Genomic DNA, 18899 nt, shown 5'->3' with positions numbered 1-18899 from the left:
GGTAAAGACAGGATTACAACCCTGGTTTTTAGGATCTTGAGAATAGTCTCAGGGTTAGGCTACAATTACTTTTGAGAGCAGCTGAACATTTGCTCAGGATCCTTTGGGTATACTGAACTTCCAATTTCTTGGTGAAGGTTCTAGGTGGGAATAGCAGCCACCTGAGCCTCTATCAGGCTTCAGACTTCAGCCCCAACTCTGAAGTCATAGCACAATCTCCTTTTCATTTCTATTTTACTGTCCTTCCCTAGGCAGTCCACTTGAAATCATCAGGAAATATATATATATATATATATATATATATATATATATATATACATATATATTTTTTTTTTTTAATAAGAAATGGCGCTTTCACTCTTATCGTTTGGGTTATTTTTTTTTATGATTTGAATCACTGGTGTAAACAAAGTAAAAAAAAAACACGAAAATATCCTTGTTGAGAATTTTGTTCTTCCATCTTTGATTTTTTTGGGGTGGACAGATTCTTTCCTTACATGTAAGAATAAGAAGTACCTGTGGTATTGTTTGCATAAATGTCTAGAGGGCTCAGATCATTTTGTTACAAATTTATTCTTTTGATTTATAAAAACCTCTTTATGCTTCAGCATTGCTCAAAACAGGGTGACCAGACATAACCCCCCTGCCCCAATCAAATCTCTATGATTTTGATAATTTTGATATTTTGATAATGATCTTCTTCAGGTTTATATTGGTTATATCTTGTTTTTCTTTCCATCCCCCCATCTCTCCATTTCTGAGCCATCACTAAGGCAGATACTTACTGACCTCTTTTTTCCATCTCCACTTTGACTCAGGAGATTAAAGGAGGCCATTGTCACATCATCATTGGTCAGCCAATCAGGTGAGCACCTCCCGTCAATGACCTCCTTGTTCCAGAGGAGTTCTTCAGCAGTTTCAATGGAAGGAGGGAACCAAGAAGGAGGCCTGGCATAAGTCCAAAGATGATAATTACAACATGGATTGTGTACATTCTTGCCCGAAAAGGTGCAGGGTTCCCCTTCCCACCAAAAATCAGTTCGGTAGGTGGAGCTTGGGATAGCTACCTGGAATTGTTTCTCATCCATCTCCTCCCTTCTGAGCCCCCTACTGCACTTCCAAAGAGATCTTATAACATAACTTTGAATAAGAATGGAGGAGGAGGGCTGGTTCTCTAGGTATTCTGAGGGCATTAACTTACCAATTTGTTACAGGACGTTGAAGTTGTAGAAAGTGAGGCTGTATCTGTAGTACAGCACTGGCTGAAAAAGGTGAGTAAGATTTCTCTATGACTCAGGGTACCCCAAATTCTAGACCGCTGGCCTCAGCGGGTGCAGGAATCTGGACTCCTTTCCTCCTAAACCTGGGAAACTCAAATTCATTGCCAAACACCTTACCTAGAACTGTGTCTAATTCACCAAATTTCCTAGAAGATGCTGGGGCTTGTGTCTTCATCAGAGATGTGTTGGAATCATCACTATCCCCACCCTGCTTCTCAAGGATACTGGATGAGAAGTTTCAGATGTGTCACCTCCAGCTACTACTGGGCATCTCAGCAGTATCTTGGGATAGGGCCAAGGATTTAATGAGTCCCCTAGAATTCTACAGATAAGCTTGCTATGGAACTTTGAGAGATAGAGTGTGTAGGAGAAGACACACAGCATGTGTAGGGAAAACAGGGAGAAGGAAGAAGAGATACAGAGCAACACTTTCAGGGGAAATTACTCACCTTTCAGACTGAAGAAGAGGCTTCCCAGGACATAAAGGAGAAGATGTTGACCAACTGCCCTCCCACGCATGGCCAAGATGTACATGTGACCAGAGATGTGGTAATTGAGAGTTTGAGGCAATCATCCTAGGGGAGTGGGCAGATAGGCGGACATGCACAATGTCCAATTGAAAAGGGTCTTGGGCAAGTGGGTGGAGCTTGTCTAGGCTGGGTTCCACCCCTCCCAGGGAGTCCTTGCTGGACAGTAGTCACATGCACCCTACCTGGGTTTCCTAGGTGAAGCACCATCTCTCAAAGTCTGATTTGTTGGCAAACCAGAGTCAAGAGGTCCTGGAGGAAAGAACGAGAATCCAGTTCATAAGATGGAGGTAAAACATCTCATTTGCCCTGAGCCGCGTTGTGGGGAGGGAGGCACAAGGGCCCCACCTTCAGTATTCCTGGCCAACACAAATTCACAGCTATTCTTCTCCAGAGATGTTGACTTTTTGGCTGAGAAATTTTTCAGTCTTTGGGGTCTTAAGTGAATATTTTTGCTATCTTGAAAGCCCAGCTCATTCCTAAGTTTTAGCATGACTTGAGGGGTTGCAAAACTGGGCTTGCTCACCGTTTCTTAAATGCTTCTGAATAAATTTTAGACTTCTGTTACTTTTGCACTTGATTTGTTCAGAAGTGGCTGTACTTTAAAGAGCAAAAAGAAAATAAGCTCTTAAAATGCAAAAGACTGAGCCCTCATCTGCAGCTGAGGTGAGAGGAGGTTTCTCAGTGCCCAAGGCTAGAATTCTGTGCTTCACATTATGGTGGCTTTGCCAGCCTCCCGCTGTGCCTGCTGGAGCACAGACCACCTGCATCTGCCTCTCTTGGCTCTGAAGGGCTGAGACCTGAGGTGGAGGGAGATGGGCCTGGAAGCCAGCTCATTCTCTCTGGCATGAGTGTCCCTATTTCCTTCAGGACTAGGGTTCACTCGGGGTCTCTTTTCCCAGCCAAAGAAATGTGGGATTAAACAGGTACTCCTGGAAACTGTGGAACAGCTCCCCTCTCATTTCTGTACTCTTTTCTTCCTTCCCCTGCCTCCATCACCAGCTTTGTTCACTTCTACTAAGGAGGACATATTTCTCAAGAAATGTATTTTTGCTGAGGGATATCCAGTTTTCTCTGTTTACCCCTTACAGTGCCATTAGCATTTTAAAACAGGATTCAAATGCTCAGTAATTATGTAATAGGGAAGGGTAGCAAATAATGGAATTTGAGACCTCCTTGGGAAAGACTTTTTGCATGGGAAACGTATTCTAAAATCATAAATGTTGGGGACTGCATACAACCACTGCTGTGCATGTGGGAGACTGTCCCTGCCTGACATAGCTGCACTATATGGAATTGTAAATGTTGCAATTTCTTGGTCTGGATAATATGAACATCATCTTCAGATATTTTTTAAACATTAGCTGTATGGCATAACTAGATTAAAGCTTTGGAGACAACCTACAGTCAATTATCCATGTATAATTTTTCCACTCTGGACTTTCTGTGGATTTTTTTTAATCCATAAACTGTGACTGGTTCCCCTACAATCCACTAGTTTTGGTATTATTTTATTAGGTTCAGTAAATATGTAGTCAGGGAATACATATCCCTTCATTAAGCATCAGTGGATACTCATTTATTGGGTAGATGACCACCAGATGTTTGCTAGGACCTCTAAAGAGAGAGAAAATAAGATGGAGTTCCCCGTTTCCAAGGGATAAAAGTGAACTAGGTGGATAAGGTATGCGAATGTTAGAGAAAATGTCAGAAAAGCCATGAAGAGGATCTATAAGAGCATAGCATGGGAGACCCAGCTTGTACAAGCTCTAGGCATTGCTGCCTGGAGTAGCCAGAAGAGGTTTCTAGCAGGACATTTGCTTGGACTGACCCATAAGCTGGGCAGGGACAGGAAAAACAGGAGCAGGAATGAGGGGTGTGTCAAGAGATCACGAAAGCCTTGGCAACTTAGCCAATTCCATCTGGCCTCCAGTGCCCAGTGCTGTGGCCCCTTCTCTGAGGTTTCCTGCTTTCTGCCTTGGGTTGGGAGTAATCTCTTCCTTCTCTGGAATTCTTTTATCCTCTCTTGCCTCTCTTTGGACACTGACCCAGCTCTACCTTGTGTGAGTGGTAAATGAGCACATTTATCTCTCCCAGACTTCAAGTCTTCACATTGAAAGCCCCAGAGCACCTAGAACAAGGCAATTTTAATAGATGCAAAAATGGAGGATATAGTGGACACACTGGTTTTGCTGGAGTGAAGGACTTGTGGGGGGAGAATTAGAGTTGAGCGGGGCATGAATTGCACCACAGAGAGGAAGGCAAGTCAGCATGGTGAAATAAAACAACAGCAGCAATGAAGGGTCTGCAGCTTCTTTGTGACAGAATTTTCTACAATTATCTCTAAACCATAGTGAATATGGCACAATGTAGGTCATAAAGAGCTGATAAGAAAGTTGGAGAGGAATTCAGAAGGAGTGAATTCCATGTCTTACAAGGTTACTCACCTGCTGTGCAACTCTACTAAAGGCACTTAAACTTTCTGTTTCTTCGACTTTCCCTAGGACCATTTGCTACCTACCCAGGATTATTGAGTGGCTCAGGGATACTTGATAGTAAAACAAAACAAAACAACCCTTGTGTGCCTCATGAAAGAGGAGTGAAGGACAAGATCAAAATTTCATGGCGACAGAATATTGTTTATATGATTCCAACTCATTCACTATACTTAGTTATAAAGAAACTCAGGAACTCCAAATGTTTGAATGGTGTTTTTCAGCCATACCCGTATCTTCCAAGTGCCAAGTGAGGTGAGGGAGGATGTTATGCGAGACCGAATAGAGCAGGTGAGACGAAGGTAAGCCATTTGGGACAAGTTGATTTGTACTCCTAACTGGGGGCAAGTGGCGATTGGGGGTGGCTGTTAGCCTCTCCTCTGTGGGTCTCCCTGGCTCCAGACCACACCTGGGTTCCATGGCCATGCCTGAAGCCCTTCTTGGCTGAGTGTCTCTTTGTGGGACTTTGCTCCAGGACCCGAATGGGGCAATGGCTGACGCATGGGCTGTGTGGGCATCTCAGCTCCACGCCATGATCTGGATGTGCACTCTGGGTAAGCTTTGCCATCTGGCAGCCTCCCCTTTGCCATGTTCTTCATCTGCAGCCTATGCAATCTTACGGATGAATCATCTCAGGAGATTCACAACAGAACTTCCTATGCAGACTGCTGAGAGCTACAGGTGAGAGGGCCAACAGGTGAGGAAAAGATGCTGTCCTGGGTGTGAGACAGGGTCCTGGGTGGAAGTTTGATTATAAAGTTTAGCTTTTCATTTTGGTGAGGAGGCCTACACTTGGGGCCAGTGGGATTGGTGATGAAGTTACCTTAGGCTTCTGCAATGCCTTTCTAAAGCTTCTGAAAGGACTTGAAGTCAAGTTCGGATTTGACCTCTCTGACACTTTTAGCTGTGGTGTCACAGTGAGTGCTTCTAAGCCTGGAACAGGTAAGGGACCACCTGGGGATCTTGTGTTAGTAGGTTGTCAGAGGGCCTGCTGCTCTGCATTTTTAACACCCCAAGGCATTGCTGCTGTTGGTCTACTGACCCTACTTGAACCACAAGGTCACAGAGCACTGGGGTCAGGAGTGAGGGCATATATGTTTTGACCCTTCCACCAGTTGGGACTTGGCTTTGGGTCCCATGGCTTCTTGGCCTGCATTTGGTACCTGTGGTCATAATAGTGGCCATTTACATGGCTCTGGTAGGTGGAAGGCCAATGACAGTCGATGCACTACAGAGGCCATCCATTCAGGAAAAGGTTACTGCACCCCTGTCAGGTGTGAAGACTGAACTGGATGTCATAGGGGACTGAAGGAGTGATTTAAACACAGTAGAACCCCAACATACTTTCAAGGAAGGCTATGGAGATATAGCACTGGCATTTATGGAATTCTTATTGTATACCAGCTTCAGCACAAGGCATTGTCAAGATTTCTCATCTGATCCAAAAGAACCTTAAGAGGAGGGCATTGTTCAAACCCACTATACAGATGGCACAGGATACTGGCTTTTAGTCCAACACCATGTGCCTCAATTTTTTCAGACTTTAGAACATTGCCTTGAGGACAATGGCTTCCAGCATTTAGTAAATGACATGATGTGCCATGTCAATTGTTTACTCATATTAAAGAGATGAGGAATCTGGGGTGCTTTCAGGGTCTTCTGAAGTTTGAAGAAGCAGATTTCAATTTGTATTTTCAAAATAGGTCAATTCAAATGGAAAGTTTAAAGTTTGAAGAAAGCCAAGTTTCAACCCCAGCTTTGTCTGATACACTATCGTCCTTTCCCTCCATGGGTTTTTCTGCTCTAGGTGCACCTCAATGAATGTTGGGGTTGTGGGCTTTGGAGGCATGATCATCAAGCCCTGTAGCCATCCTGCATATCTGTGATGCACCCTTGCATTTCTCTGATGCAATCCTCTTCTTCCCAGGTTCATGTCCTTTAGGGTCAAGGAACAGCCTGTGTCAGAAGAACGTCTATTACCCCTTGACCTGAGAAGCGACTACACCTGGGCAGAATCTGGTGGGTGAGCCTTTCCTTGTGACAGTGCAGCACTGGAATCTTCCCGCTGAACTGCTAATAAAGAGACATGGTATTTAATCACTGTCCTGGTCTCTGGTGTGAGTGCTTTGCCATCCATTCATTCATCAGGCTCTGAGCACCTCATGGGCTTGGCTCTGGGGACTCACAGCTTGCAGCTTTTTGTGGAGGCAGATGACAGGCCAGAACAGAGCTGTGTCAGCAGGCCATTTGGGGTGCTCCTGGAACACTAGAAGGGTGCTGGGCTAGGCCAGGACAGGAGGACTTCTGGGGGAAGTGTGCCTTGTTTGTTTCACTCAAGTATTTATTTTATCTTTATTTCTTCTCTAGCTCTCTTCCCATCTTTATGTAGATCCAAGTTTCTGACTTATTCCTTTCCCTTTCTGAAGAACTTTTAATAGTTCTTGTAAGGCAGGTCTACTGGAGACAATTTGCCTTGAGTTTTGTTTGAGAAGGTATTTCTACCTCACTCATGAAGGACAATTTTGAGGGACATAAAATTCTAGGGTTTTTTTTTTGTCTTTAACACTTTAAATACATGCCCCACTCTCTTCTTGCTTGCATGGCTTAAGAATGGATGTTACATGGAATTTTTATCTTTGCTCCTCTTTAGGTAAGGATTTTTTCCTACTCAGGCTTCAAGAATTTTTTTTCCGTGTCTTTGATTTTCTGCAGTCTGAATATACTATGCTGAGGTGTAGAGTAGGTGTAGGTGTAGAGTAGGTGTAGGTGTAGAGTTTTGAATGTTTACCCTGCTTGGTTTTCTGAGCTTCCTGGATCTGTTGTATGGGGTCCACCATTGCAAAATTTTCAACTACTATTACTTTGACCATTTTTTTTCTGTTCTCTTCAGTTTTCTCCTCCTGGTATTCTCATTATGCATACATTGTACCTTCTATAATTGCCCCAGTTTTTTTTCCCATTCTGTTCCCCCATTTTTTCCCATTCCTTTTGTTATCTTTACTTTTTAGTCACAGAACTTTTTGTTGGCATTTCTATGAACTCGATGTTTATTTCCTTGGTTCTGTCTAGTCTACAGATGAGTCCATCAAAGACATTCTTGATTTCTATTACAGGATTTATTATTCCTGGCATCCCCTTGTGATTTTTGTTAGGGTTTTCTTTGTCTCTGCCTACATTGCCCATCTATTCTTGTGTATCATCCACTTTTTCTATCAGATTCTTTAGCATGTTTATCATAGCTTTAAATTCCCAGTCTGACAACTCCCAACATCTCTGCCTTATTCGAGTCTGGTTCTGATGCTTGCCTTGTCTCTTCAGGCTGTATGTTTTTTTATTATTTATTATTTATTATTTATTTTTTTTACCTTTTATCATATAGCATAATTTTTTGTTGAAAGCCAGATATGCTGCATGAGATAAAGAAGCCCAGACAGATAGTGTGAGGTTTTATGTTTATCTGGTTAGGAGTTAGGCTGCATTTCCTCTCTCCAGCAGCTGTAGTTTCAGAGACTAGCATTTCTTTTTGTCCCCTTGCTTTTGTCTTCCTTGTTGTTAGGTTTCCCCAGAGGTTCTTTCTTAAAAAGGGTCTGAGACTTATAATTCTTTCAGCTGAACCTCCCCCCCCGCTCCCCCCCCCGCCCACTGCCCATTGTTCTATAGGTGACTAGTGATGTGGTGGTGAGGTCTGAGACGAGAGGGGGAAGGTTCTAGGGTCCTCTGATCAGGTGTCAGTCTCTTAGGGAGCCTGTGCCCCTGGCTGTGTCCGTCTCACCTTTCCCCTCCCCCCACCTCCACGTTAGGAGAGGCAGGAAGGCCAGAGAGGGCCACAGTTGGATGTTTTCCTTCCCTCAGGGTAGGCTCTGGAAAAAAACAGTCTACCTTGAGAACAGGCCTTTGTTAAGGAGAACAGAATGCTCTGGACGTGTTTCAAAATGGCTATTTTCATCTCCCTTTGCTGAGGTGGGCAAGAAGGAGGGGTTCTAATCTTTACTGTGAGAACCTGGTTGGGCTTCTGGAGGGAAAACTCAGAAGTGGAGGGCCTCTTAAGATTGGGCCCCTGGACTTACTAAATCTCAAGCTTGTCCACATTGAGCCACCAGCAATTCATCAATTACATTTAAGTTTCCCTACTCTGATGCTGTTTCCTAGAGGTTACTGTGTCTAAGATGTAATTCTCCATAATAACCTGTCTCTCTCTCCAATTCTCTGGTCAGCATTTTGCCCTTTGACCTAAATTCTCTGATGGATCTAGGAACTATTGTTGGTTTTTGGTTTGTTCGGCTTTTTTTTCTAACTGTAAGATTGGGAGTGACAATTGCAAGCTCTTTACATATTAGACTGGAAATTGCAAGTCTTATTCAGGTCTTTATTGAGTGTCTGCTAACGTGGACTGAGCACCTACTGTGTGCCATGTACTATCCAAGCAGCCCTCTGATATAGATGCTATTACCACATGAAAGGAGACAACACAAGACCGAGTATCTTGAGTTACTTTGGTGACATCAGAGTGTGAGAACATGGCCTGGCTTCTGGCTCCCAAAACTTCTCTCTCAGCCATACTGTTGTACTATGTGTGGGCCTGGGCTAGGCCTGGGGAATGAAACAATAAGTGGGACCCACCCTCTCTCTGCTCTCTTCAACTTCATTTTGGTAGGTTTTGATAAGTTTTAAACAGTCACAATTTTCACAGTTACTATAAAGGAGAAGTACTATATATAATGGGAACTTGCCCTAATCAGAGAATAAAACAGATTTATTTTTGATTATTTGAAAATCATCATCCCCATCGCACAGACGAAGAACTGGAAGTTCAGAGAGGTTAAGTAGCTCTCCTGATGTCACACAGCCATCCAGTGCCCTTAACCACTCCATTGTGCAGCTAAGCTGGGGGAAGGGTCATTTTGGTTGATTGTGGTAGTGAGCCTTGGCCAGTAAGACACTGTAGAAGGGAGAGAGGTGGAGGTAGGACACGTCCTTATCCACCATGCCCCACTACTCCCAGAGGTCAGGAATGCCTGCACTCTCCCTCTCCATCACCTTTCCCTTCCAGCCTGCTTGCCTGCTTGCCCCAGTGGGGAGGCAGAGGGCAAAGGACAAAGTAGGAGTTGAGCAGCCAGGGGACAGAGGAGCAGAGCTAGGCAGTGGTAGGTGAGAGGGCTCTGGGATGAGGAGAAGAGTATGATGTGACAGAGAAAATGCCAAAAGGCCACTCTGGCTGGATGGGAGCAGGAGGAAGAAAGGCCACAGAGGAAGCTGTTGAGAGGGGGCCAGGGCCAGGCCATGTGGTCTGGGGGCCTTGTCTTAGCAAAGATGAAAAATGCAGGAATGTTGGAGGAAGAAGGGGATGACATATGTAGAGGCGGGCTGAGCTACAGGGTGGGAGCAGGGACCTCAGGAGAGGTCTCTTTAGGGAGGCGAGGGGATGTAGAGGAACAAAAGGATTTGAACAGGACAGACATGACTTGGTGATGTGTGGCACCAGAAGAATTGGGGAGAAGAAAAGTCCTGGGGGTGCAGCTGTCTGTGGAACTGCCACTTACTCAGATAGGGGAGTCTTGGTTGGGGGAGATAAGTTAAGTTTGGGTAATGATTTAGGCCCCTGTAGAATATCTCAGTGGTGATGTCAAGCAGGTGGATGATGGATAGACAGAACTGGGCTTGCAGTGGGGAGTCGACAGCTGCAGGAGGATAGAGGTAGGCAAGAAGTAAGCAGGCCTTTTTCAGCAGTCCTGGATGTGACCTTGCCTTCTCAACCCCTCACTCATCATCTTGGGAAGGCAAGGAGTGGTGATTACCTTGCCAGGGCTGCATTTTGTGAAGGGACAAAGCCCTCTTCACTACCCACCTACGAGGCTGTTTTGCCAGAAACCACCAGATGGCGCCATTTCCACACAAAATCATTTTCTGAAGGTGAACTGGTCTTTGAGTCAGACCGTGGGTGCGTGGCAGGATTTCAATTTTAGCATGATTTGGGAAGTCCAAACAGATGGAAGGCCTTTGAGTATCTTAGTTTAATGATGGGTACAGTTCACATCCACATACATGAACTATATAGGGGCTATTCATTCAAATAAAAATTATTGAGTGTTTACACCCAGCATTGTGCTAGATAGAGTATGGAGATACCCAGATGAATACTCTGTCATATATCCTCAGGGAGCTCAGAGTGGTGGAGGGGCTGACATGCAAACAAATTTTCAATGTTGTGTGTAAATGAACCAAAAGGGTATATATGGTAAAGCAGAAGAGGGAGTGATTTTCTCTGCTTGAGAGAAAAGGTGCAGACTTCCCAGCACCTTCCCAGACTTCCCAGAGGTGACATTTAAGTAGAGGATTTGCCAGGCTGTTGTAGTGAAGGAGGGTTCTTTTAGGCAAAGAGAATACTCAAATGGCAAGGCATTCAGAATGTTTGGGGCATTGGACCTGGGCCTGAATGTTTGGAATGCAGGATATGGTGGGGAGAATAGTGGGCAGGGAGGTTGAGTAGTGCATAGGTGGGGATCCCACAGGTGGGTGCAAAATAAGCCCACGAAACCTGCTGCAAGACGCCAAGGAAAAGATGAGCCAAACCTGCAATGCTGGTCAGGCAAGGCTTCTCTGTAGAGAGGAGAGGTACATAGGGTTCCAGCTTTAGGCACTTGGAAAAGAGGGGAGCCCACTGCACTCAGAAAGAAAAGGAGACCTACAGTTTTGGGCTCTGACTTGGGAGGTAATGGTTAAGGAGCTCACAAGCCCCCACAGCTCTCTCACATACAAACATCTGGAGTTTGGGGAAAGAGGGACCTACATTAGTATTATAGCCAGAGCTCCTTCAAACCTAGGGTGGAAATGAAATCATTAAGTGGCTCAAATGGAGTTTTGTTCTGTGCATGATTAACCCCAGGAGGGGAGTTTGGGAACAAATATGCCTCCTCTACCTGTATTACAGGGGGACTGAGCCATGGTAAATTAAAAGAAAATCACTGGCAAATTTGGGATCAGTCAGCTGTGACCAAGCCATTTGTGTAGTTAAATGGAGCTGAAAGAGCTAATAAAGGCTTTGTGGGTCATGGATCTTTCTGTGAGGGGAGGGCATGGGAGATAGGGGTGGGTGGGTGGGTGGGGGGGTTGGTCTAGGCTGATGCTTGTAGAAGTTATACCTGGGACTTCTTGGTGGTGGTGGTGGTGGTGGCAGGGGGTGGGGGGAAGTTGGCCTGTTCTCAGCATCCAGGAGTGTGTCATGTCCTAAGGAACTTGTTAATTCTAGACAGAGATAGTGACACAGACCCAGCCTTGGGCCTCTGGTGTCTCATAGAGGACAGACTTGGTCTTTGCAAAGCAGAGGCTTGGGACACCAAAGGAGAGAGGAGCCAGTACCTCCTGAGTCTGTCAATGCAGAATGCGGTCCATATAGGGGGTTTAGGATCCACATGCTGTAATGAACAGTACCAAATGTGGGGAAATGCAGGATGAAGACCCAGCCAGTGTCCGAGGGTGTCCACTGAGAGGTGGGGTGGGGCTCTGGTCCATCCCCAGAGGAGAATGTAAGGCACCCAGTAGACAATGCCAGGCAGATGGGCTGCCCAGGAGCAGATGGGGAGGGGCTGGGGAGGAGAAGTGGAGACAGCAGGGAGGTGTTAAAAAACAATTCAACCCAGTCAACTAGAAGATCAAATTGTCTTTATTAAACCATTGGGTAGCCTACCATCTAGCTAGTAGAGAGGAGCTTCCCAGGAGCTGTGCAAAATGGAAGGTTTTTATAGGAAAGGGAGTGGGGCGATAAAATTATTAGGGAAAGAAAAGGATTGTTTCCTAGTCAGGTTGAGCCTGGTTAGGGGGAGAGCAGGGAGGGGGTTCTATCTTGCAGGCTGCCTCATCATCTTTGGGGGGGGGGGCGGTTGGAGAGGGTCCAGGTGGCAGATTACTTCAAAGGCACTGATAAGAAAATTCCTGACTGACTGGTTAAGACAGCATTTCGGAGGGAGGTTGAACTGCAATTAGATAGGTTCAAATCCCGGTTTAGGGACTGTAAGTGACTTCTGTAGTTTTCCATTTAACAGAGGAACCCAGGCTCCAGCTCCTGCAGGCACCTTCCTCAGACTCTGGGACTAAACACCACGATGTGGCTGCAGGTGTGGAGTAGGGAGGGTGCAGTCCAGAAGACAAAACAGGGACCTGGCCTGGCCCAGGCCCCTTCTGGGTGACTTAGCTGAGGATGCTAACGTGTGGCCCCCCGCACCACAGGGACTGGTTCTGCTTATGTTTACCTTCCCTCCCCAGGTGCTCGGCCACCTGTGCCCATCCCCTCCCCCACCCCCCCCCACCCCCCCCCACCCCCGCCCGCCCGCCTCCGCCACGTCCTGGAAGGGTGGGGGCCGACCAGGAGACCTTCGCAGAGCCACCAGACGCAGTGTTCGACATGCTTTCCAATTACTTGGCAGGCTCGGCAGCGATGCTCGAAATTCATTTCGCATCCTGAGAGGGGAAAACAAAGGCAGGGGAGAGCAGCAGCTGCTCTGGGTGAGCTTGGGAAACTTTGCTCCCAGCCAGGCGGAACTGAGCCAGCGGGGCGGCCGCAGGCGGCAGGGGGCGCTGCCGGTCCTCTCTCCAGCCTCACCCCTAGCCCCTGCCTCACGCTCGGCAAGCCTTGGCCCTTCCACCTGTCTCCCCCGCCCCCACTCCCGCCTTGACTTGTGCCCTGTCTCCCCTCTCCCCCTGCTTCAACGTCTGCCCCCAGTCTCTCCCTCTCTCCCTTGCTCCCCCTTCACCTCTCCCCCTCCCTTGGCCCCTTCCTCTGCCTTGCTGTCTTCCCCACTGCCTCATTCCCCGTTAACCCTACTTTGCTCCCTTCCCCCTGCCTCATACCCCTTCCCTTTGCCGCCCTTCTGCCCCTCTCCCCACCCCTCCCTGCTTCCCTCCTTCTCCCTCCTCTGTCTCCCCGCTTCTCCTGCCGCATCCCACTTTACCCTGCCTCTCTCCTTCCCGCTCAATCCCTTCAACCCCTTTCCACCTCGACCTCTCCCCCCTCCACTGCATCCCGTCTACTTCGCTTGCCTCACTCCTGTTCAACTCCTATCCCTACTCCTCCTCCAGTGTTCTGTTCGTGGGACCTGGGGATCCTGCAGCACGGCAGGAGGAAGTGCACTTGGGTTTTCTCAAGGAGTGTGGAGACCAAGGCTTGCAGCCAGAAGTCCCCATGAGTGGGTTTTGTTGGAGCGAGGGAGGCGGTGGTGGGACTTTGAGGGGATGATAGCAAAGGCAGCAGCTGGTTAGTGGAGAAGGTCCAAACCAGCAGCTTGTGAACAACTCTTTGGGCATAACCATTGACTGTGGTTACTGACCAATTTGTTTCCTTACTGATGGGCTCCTTCACAGTGTGCACCTGCAGGGGATGGTGTGTGCCTCTACCCCCTACTGAGTGTCTGATATAGGTGCTCAGTGAATACTGATGGAAGGAATATGTGGCTGCGTGGGTCTCTGGTGCCCAGTCTGGGCCTCCAAGATTTGTGTTAATATTTTCTTAGTGTGCACCTTGGTTCAGGGGCCTCCGCCACCATTGCTGGGGGCCCTCATTTGCGGTGCCCTTCCTAAGACACCTTTCTGTGGGTGGGCCTGGAAGTCCTGCAGATGAAGGAATGGGTCCCTGAGAAGTGGTTTGGTCGGTGAGAGGCCATTACAAGGAGACCAGCAGCTATAGTAGTGCCTGCCTTATAAGTGGGATGCATGGAAGGCCTGGTGAGAAACTACATGTGGCATATTTTGATAAAGAGGATGCATTTACTAAATGTGTGTGCACATGTTTTTTGTTTGTTTGTTTGTTTTTTGTTTTTTTGTAGGCAATATAGCATAACTGCTGAGAACAAGTGCTAAGATTGCTTGCACCGGAATCCAGGCTCTACTGTTTAGAGGCTGTGTGCCCTTGAGCAAGTTTCTTAACCTCTCTGTGACACAGTTTCCTTGAATTTTTGGGAAGATCAAGTGAGATCACCCCTGTCAAGTGTGCGGCGTGTGCCTGGCACTTGGGAAACTGTCAACTGTCAAAACGTGGTGGCCATGATGGTGATTATCTCCAGGAAGAGCCATCCATCCTGGTTCAACCCCTTTCTGACGGTGATGGATGGTTGGCTATTATTCTTTACATTCATAAAATACTCTCCTCAGCACTTTGCAGTGAGAGGTGGTGATCTAGTCACTCTGTGAAAGAATACTCAGTCCCTGGTCTGTAGGAGCTGATATTGGAAGTTGAAAGATTCTGGGTGCATCTAAAGATGCTGGGGGAATACAGACAAACAGTGAAAATAAAACTCACAGCCCAGTGCGTGAGGCTGTATGTTGGAGATCTACACTCAGTCAGGTCAGGGATTGCACCTCTTCAAGAGAGGCAAAGTTTGCCTAGAACAACCAAGACCCAGCTCTGCAGACTCTCAGGACATGGTCCCTTGGGGACGGGCTGGACTCCGTGACTCCCCTCACACTCTGGGAAGTGTCTCTGGATCTTGTGCCAACTGAGAAAAGGCACTGCTTCCTCTGACCCCAGGCTACCCTAAGTTTTGAGGAGAGCAGCCCCTCCGTGGCCTGGATCAGGAGGGGGGAGGGTGTGGCATGTGGTGGCCAGCAGGTGATGCTGTTGATCCAGTGTTGCCAGCTGCTGGTCCCTAGATGGTGCCTCCCCCTCCCATTCAACCCCAAGCTGCGGATTTCTCAGCTGTGTGCCCCGTGTGCACCACAAACCCTGCCACCGGTGCTCCATTGCACCGGTGCACCTGCACTTGGCTCCTGTGTGTGTCCTCCTGGTGGGGCAAGCTCCTCTGCCCACTCAGGGCTGCCTGGTTTGGGAGTAAGCAGAGGGCTGTAGCCTTAGTTTTCAGGGTAGAAAGAGCCTTGCTCCCCAACTGCAGGCAGAGGCCTGGGGAATGCAGTCACTTGGCCACTCTACAGAGCGGCAGCCCCTTGCTGCATACCGCTTGGGGCTTCTGGGATGCCCTTCGAGGAGGAGTAGAATGAGGGGGAGAGTATGCAGCGTATGTGTGGACAAAGGAAGGAGAATCACTGTGAATCAGTCCTAGGGATTCAGAATCCCTTTTTGGGACCAAGTCCACTTTCTGCAGAGCTGGAAGTAAAGCACTGCTTCTCCAGGTTTGGTGGGCAGCCGAGTCCCACCAAAGCATGGTGGCACTTGTTAAAGATGGAGATTTCTGAGCGCCACCTGATTTATTTTAAAGGGTAGGCTTTGAACAGAACCCAGGAACTTGCATTTTTATCAGATCCACGCAGGTGATTCTGAGACAGCTGTCCTCAGGCCATGTGTTGAGATGCACAGGGATAAAAACCACTGCCATTTCTTAATAAGGAGAGCTTGGGAACTCCAGGGTCAGCACCAGCAGAACATTCTACTCACTTCAGCTGCTTACTTCACCTGGTCTTTGGGGGCTCCTTTTACCAATTACCCCTGTGTCATCTCAGGGCTGCTTCTTCTGCTTTGTCCAAGAGAATTAACAAAAGGGAAATAAGCAGAGAGAGAAACAAGTCCCAGAAAATTGGGTATGTCAGTAATCTTATTCAACTTGAGCCCATGAAATACTCCTCCCCTTCCCTTGATTCCTTCTCTTTAATCTTTCTCACCTAGGATCTCTTGGTTTCTAGCTTGTTCTGAGTCCTTCCTGAAGGGTGTGTGGGTGTGTGTGTGTGCATTTTGTTTCCCTGCTCTCCTATTGTCAGCATCAAATAATGCCTTGTGAAGCAAAAGGAGTAAAAAGGATGCTTTTCTTTGTGTTTGCACTGTTTTGGCTCCATTTTCTCAGGACCCTTGGTCGACTGTCTGTGAAGCTACGGGGAAGGGGCAAGAGAAGAGGATGGAGGCAGCAGCCCTGTGTCCATTGCTGGGCACCAGCTGTGTCAGCATGGTTGAGCCATCTCACTTCTCTAGACTTGGGTTTTTGCCAGCTGTAAGAGTATCCTCTCAGTGCTGGTGTGACACTAGATGTGTGTCATGGGACAATGTGTGTGAAGTCTCCTGAGCATTGCCTGGCAGAGCTGGTGTTCAGTGGTGTCACCTACCCCGACCTCTCCCTGTACTCCTTTTCTCCAGAGTTCAGAAGGGCAAGCGTTCAGGCAAATCATTCAGTGTATCTAGGCCCAAGCTTACCTCTCTGGAAAATGGGACTGTTGAAGCACCTGCACCCAGAATTGGTCCTGGACAAATCAGTGGAGTATGGATGGATGTTGTGATGTGGCTGATCCCTTCTCTCCCTCCTGCTTTAAGGGCCTGGCAAGACTTTGATGTCTGCCTGTTCTTTGCTCTGTCCAGTCCTCTGAGACCTGCCTGCTCTCTTCTCCCATGCTGGGTTTGGGTAGCAGATCCCAGGGGCTTGGCCTTGAGAACCACATAGAATTGTGGTTCGATAAATTGTGTTGAGGGAATCAAACCTTGGATTGACTGTGTGGCCCTGGGCTCATGGGTAAAATGGGAATAATAACATCTACATGGCAGGAACAGAGCAAGTGTATGTACACCTTTGAACAGCACCCTGCACCCTTACAAAGTGGCCCCATAAATGTGACTATAACAGTATGACTCTGAAGCGATGGCCTTTTCCTGCCTCCACCTCTCTGGGGACTTTTTTAAATCAAAAAAGCTATGTTTCTATCTAGGCACCACTCACCCTGTGCTTTGAAAGGGTGGAGAAAAGGCTCAGAGGGAATGTTGTCAAGTTCCTGATGGGTGAACAAACATCGTTTTCATTTCCGCAATAGGAGAGGATAAAGCCAGGTTGAGGCTGCCTCTCTACCAAATCCCCAAATCTGAGACTCCTTCTGGTTTCTACCCCAGGAACCCTGAGGGTTTGCACCAGGAAGTTCAGTTTGGACAACTAATTTATTTGCTTCCTCCAAAAGCAGTTATGGGCATGTGTGTAATTCTCTTCATGATGTTTGTGCATCTCTGGACTTCCAAGAGTGATTTTACATTTATTTATTTTTTGAGAGACATAGAGACAGAGCACAAGCTGGGGAGGGGCAGAGAGAGAAGGAGACACAGAATCTGAAGCAGGCTCCAGGCTCCAAGCTGTCAACACAGAGCCTGATGCAGGGCTTGAACTCACAAACCGTGAGATCATGACCTGAACCGAACGAAGTTGGATGCTTAACCGAGCCACCCAGGCACCCCTCCAAGAGTGATTTTAGATGATGAGGCTCGATCTTCAGAGCTCACTTGATCTGTGCCTCTGCACCCAGCAGGAAAGATTGATGACCCATCCCAGACAGGTGCAGACCCTGCTTCTCCAACACATCTATGGGCCTCACTGCTAGCCTATTCCTCTCTCCTACAACTCTGTGGATCTTCTATGCTTCAGGCTGAAATACCCTTCCTACCTCCATTTTCTGTTCTGAACTCTGCACTTGCCCTTTAAGACCAGCTCAAATGTTTCCTCTTGTTTACTTGCTCCCAGCTTGTCAACAAAGATCAAGTTTATTTCTACATCTTGCTGTGTATATCTGTATTTAGCACATTTTTTACATTATGTATATTTTTAAATTTTCTTAATGTTGTTTATTTTTGAGAGAGACAGAGCACAAGCAGGGGAGGGGCAGAGAGAGAGGGAGACACAGAATCTGAAGCAAGCTCCAGGCTCCAAGCTGTCAGCATAGAGCTTGATGTGGGGCTCAAAACAACCAACCGTGAGATCATGACCTGAGCCAAAGTCAGATGCTCAACCAACTGAGCCACCCAGGCACCCCATATTATATTTTTAAATAGTTCCTTTTTTTTTTTGGTAATGGGTCTGCCAGACTTGCTAGATTGTAAGATTCCTTAGGGCAATATCTAGGTTTTGTTCACTTTGTTCACTTTAGTAGGTGCTCGGTAGAGCTTGATTTGATTCAGTGTAGTGTAAATCACCCCACTGGAATGCAAGCCTATTTGTTTGTTATGTTCTGGGACCTGGGCTAACTCAGACCCTGTCTGTATTACTAAAGGTTGCATGTTTCCATGGCCCATTCCCCTCACCTCCAATCACTGTCTGCACTCTGATGTGTAAATTGTGTGCTTCCTTCCCTGAGTGAAACCTTGCTAGGGTGTAAGGAGGTCCCCCCAGAAATGAACCCTGGTTATGAAAACATCTTTCTAAAGTTTACTTGGATGATGGTTCCTATAGTGATTAATAGCTTCAGGGGTGATCTTTTGGTGTTGCTATTTCTGCTTAGTACTGAACACAGAGGCCTCTCAAGGAACACAAAGATGGAAAGAAAGGATAGGCATAATGCAGTTTTTACAGACTTCCTCTTCTTGTGGGTCTCTTTCTCTCTCCATTTGTATCTTTCCATGAAGCTTACCTTTGGCCTTACAGTCCCTATCTGGATGCTTGCTTCATTGCTAGGAGTAAGTCCTCACCCCATCCTTTGTGATCGGGGTACATAGAGAACAATTACAGGGGGATCTACCACTCATACAGCTGTGTTTGGCAAAGAGGCAGAAGAATTCCCCCAAAGAAGGACACTTGGTGAGGGATCCTGTGCATTTTAGCCACTTGGTCATGACTCCCTGAATATGAGCCCAGCTCCCTCCTATTCTCTCAACTCTAGGTCTCCCCTAAAGCTGCCCAGACATGAAAGGTTGGCTG

The 18899-nt window shown here is 47.2% G+C and overlaps 1 protein-coding gene across 4 annotated transcripts; it reads left to right on the top strand.

The window, feature by feature from the left end:
• The first annotated feature begins 892 nt into the window (after positions 1-892).
• SPATA19 (spermatogenesis associated 19) lies at positions 893-6405 on the top strand. 4 transcript variants are annotated; one of them, XM_042906680.1, is made up of 7 exons: positions 893-1043; positions 1215-1271; positions 1737-1829; positions 2006-2097; positions 4527-4604; positions 4878-4983; positions 6230-6405. In XM_042906680.1, the coding sequence occupies exons 1-6, from the start codon at positions 966-968 to the stop codon at positions 4972-4974; spliced, it is 495 nt and encodes a 164-aa protein (XP_042762614.1). In that variant the 5' UTR covers positions 893-965; the 3' UTR covers positions 4975-4983; positions 6230-6405. The 4 variants fall into 4 exon arrangements, with proteins under 4 accessions (XP_042762614.1, XP_042762615.1, XP_042762617.1 ...); XM_042906681.1 differs by having other exon boundaries at positions 4878-4999; XM_042906682.1 differs by having other exon boundaries at positions 894-1043; positions 4908-4983.
• The last annotated feature ends 12494 nt before the right edge of the window (positions 6406-18899 follow it).

Source organism: Panthera leo, chromosome D1 (genome assembly GCF_018350215.1).
Source record: "Panthera leo isolate Ple1 chromosome D1, P.leo_Ple1_pat1.1, whole genome shotgun sequence".
NCBI lineage: Eukaryota > Metazoa > Chordata > Mammalia > Carnivora > Felidae > Panthera > Panthera leo.
Note: the sequence above shows the minus strand (reverse complement) of the source record. Positions and strands in the feature narration are given on the sequence as shown.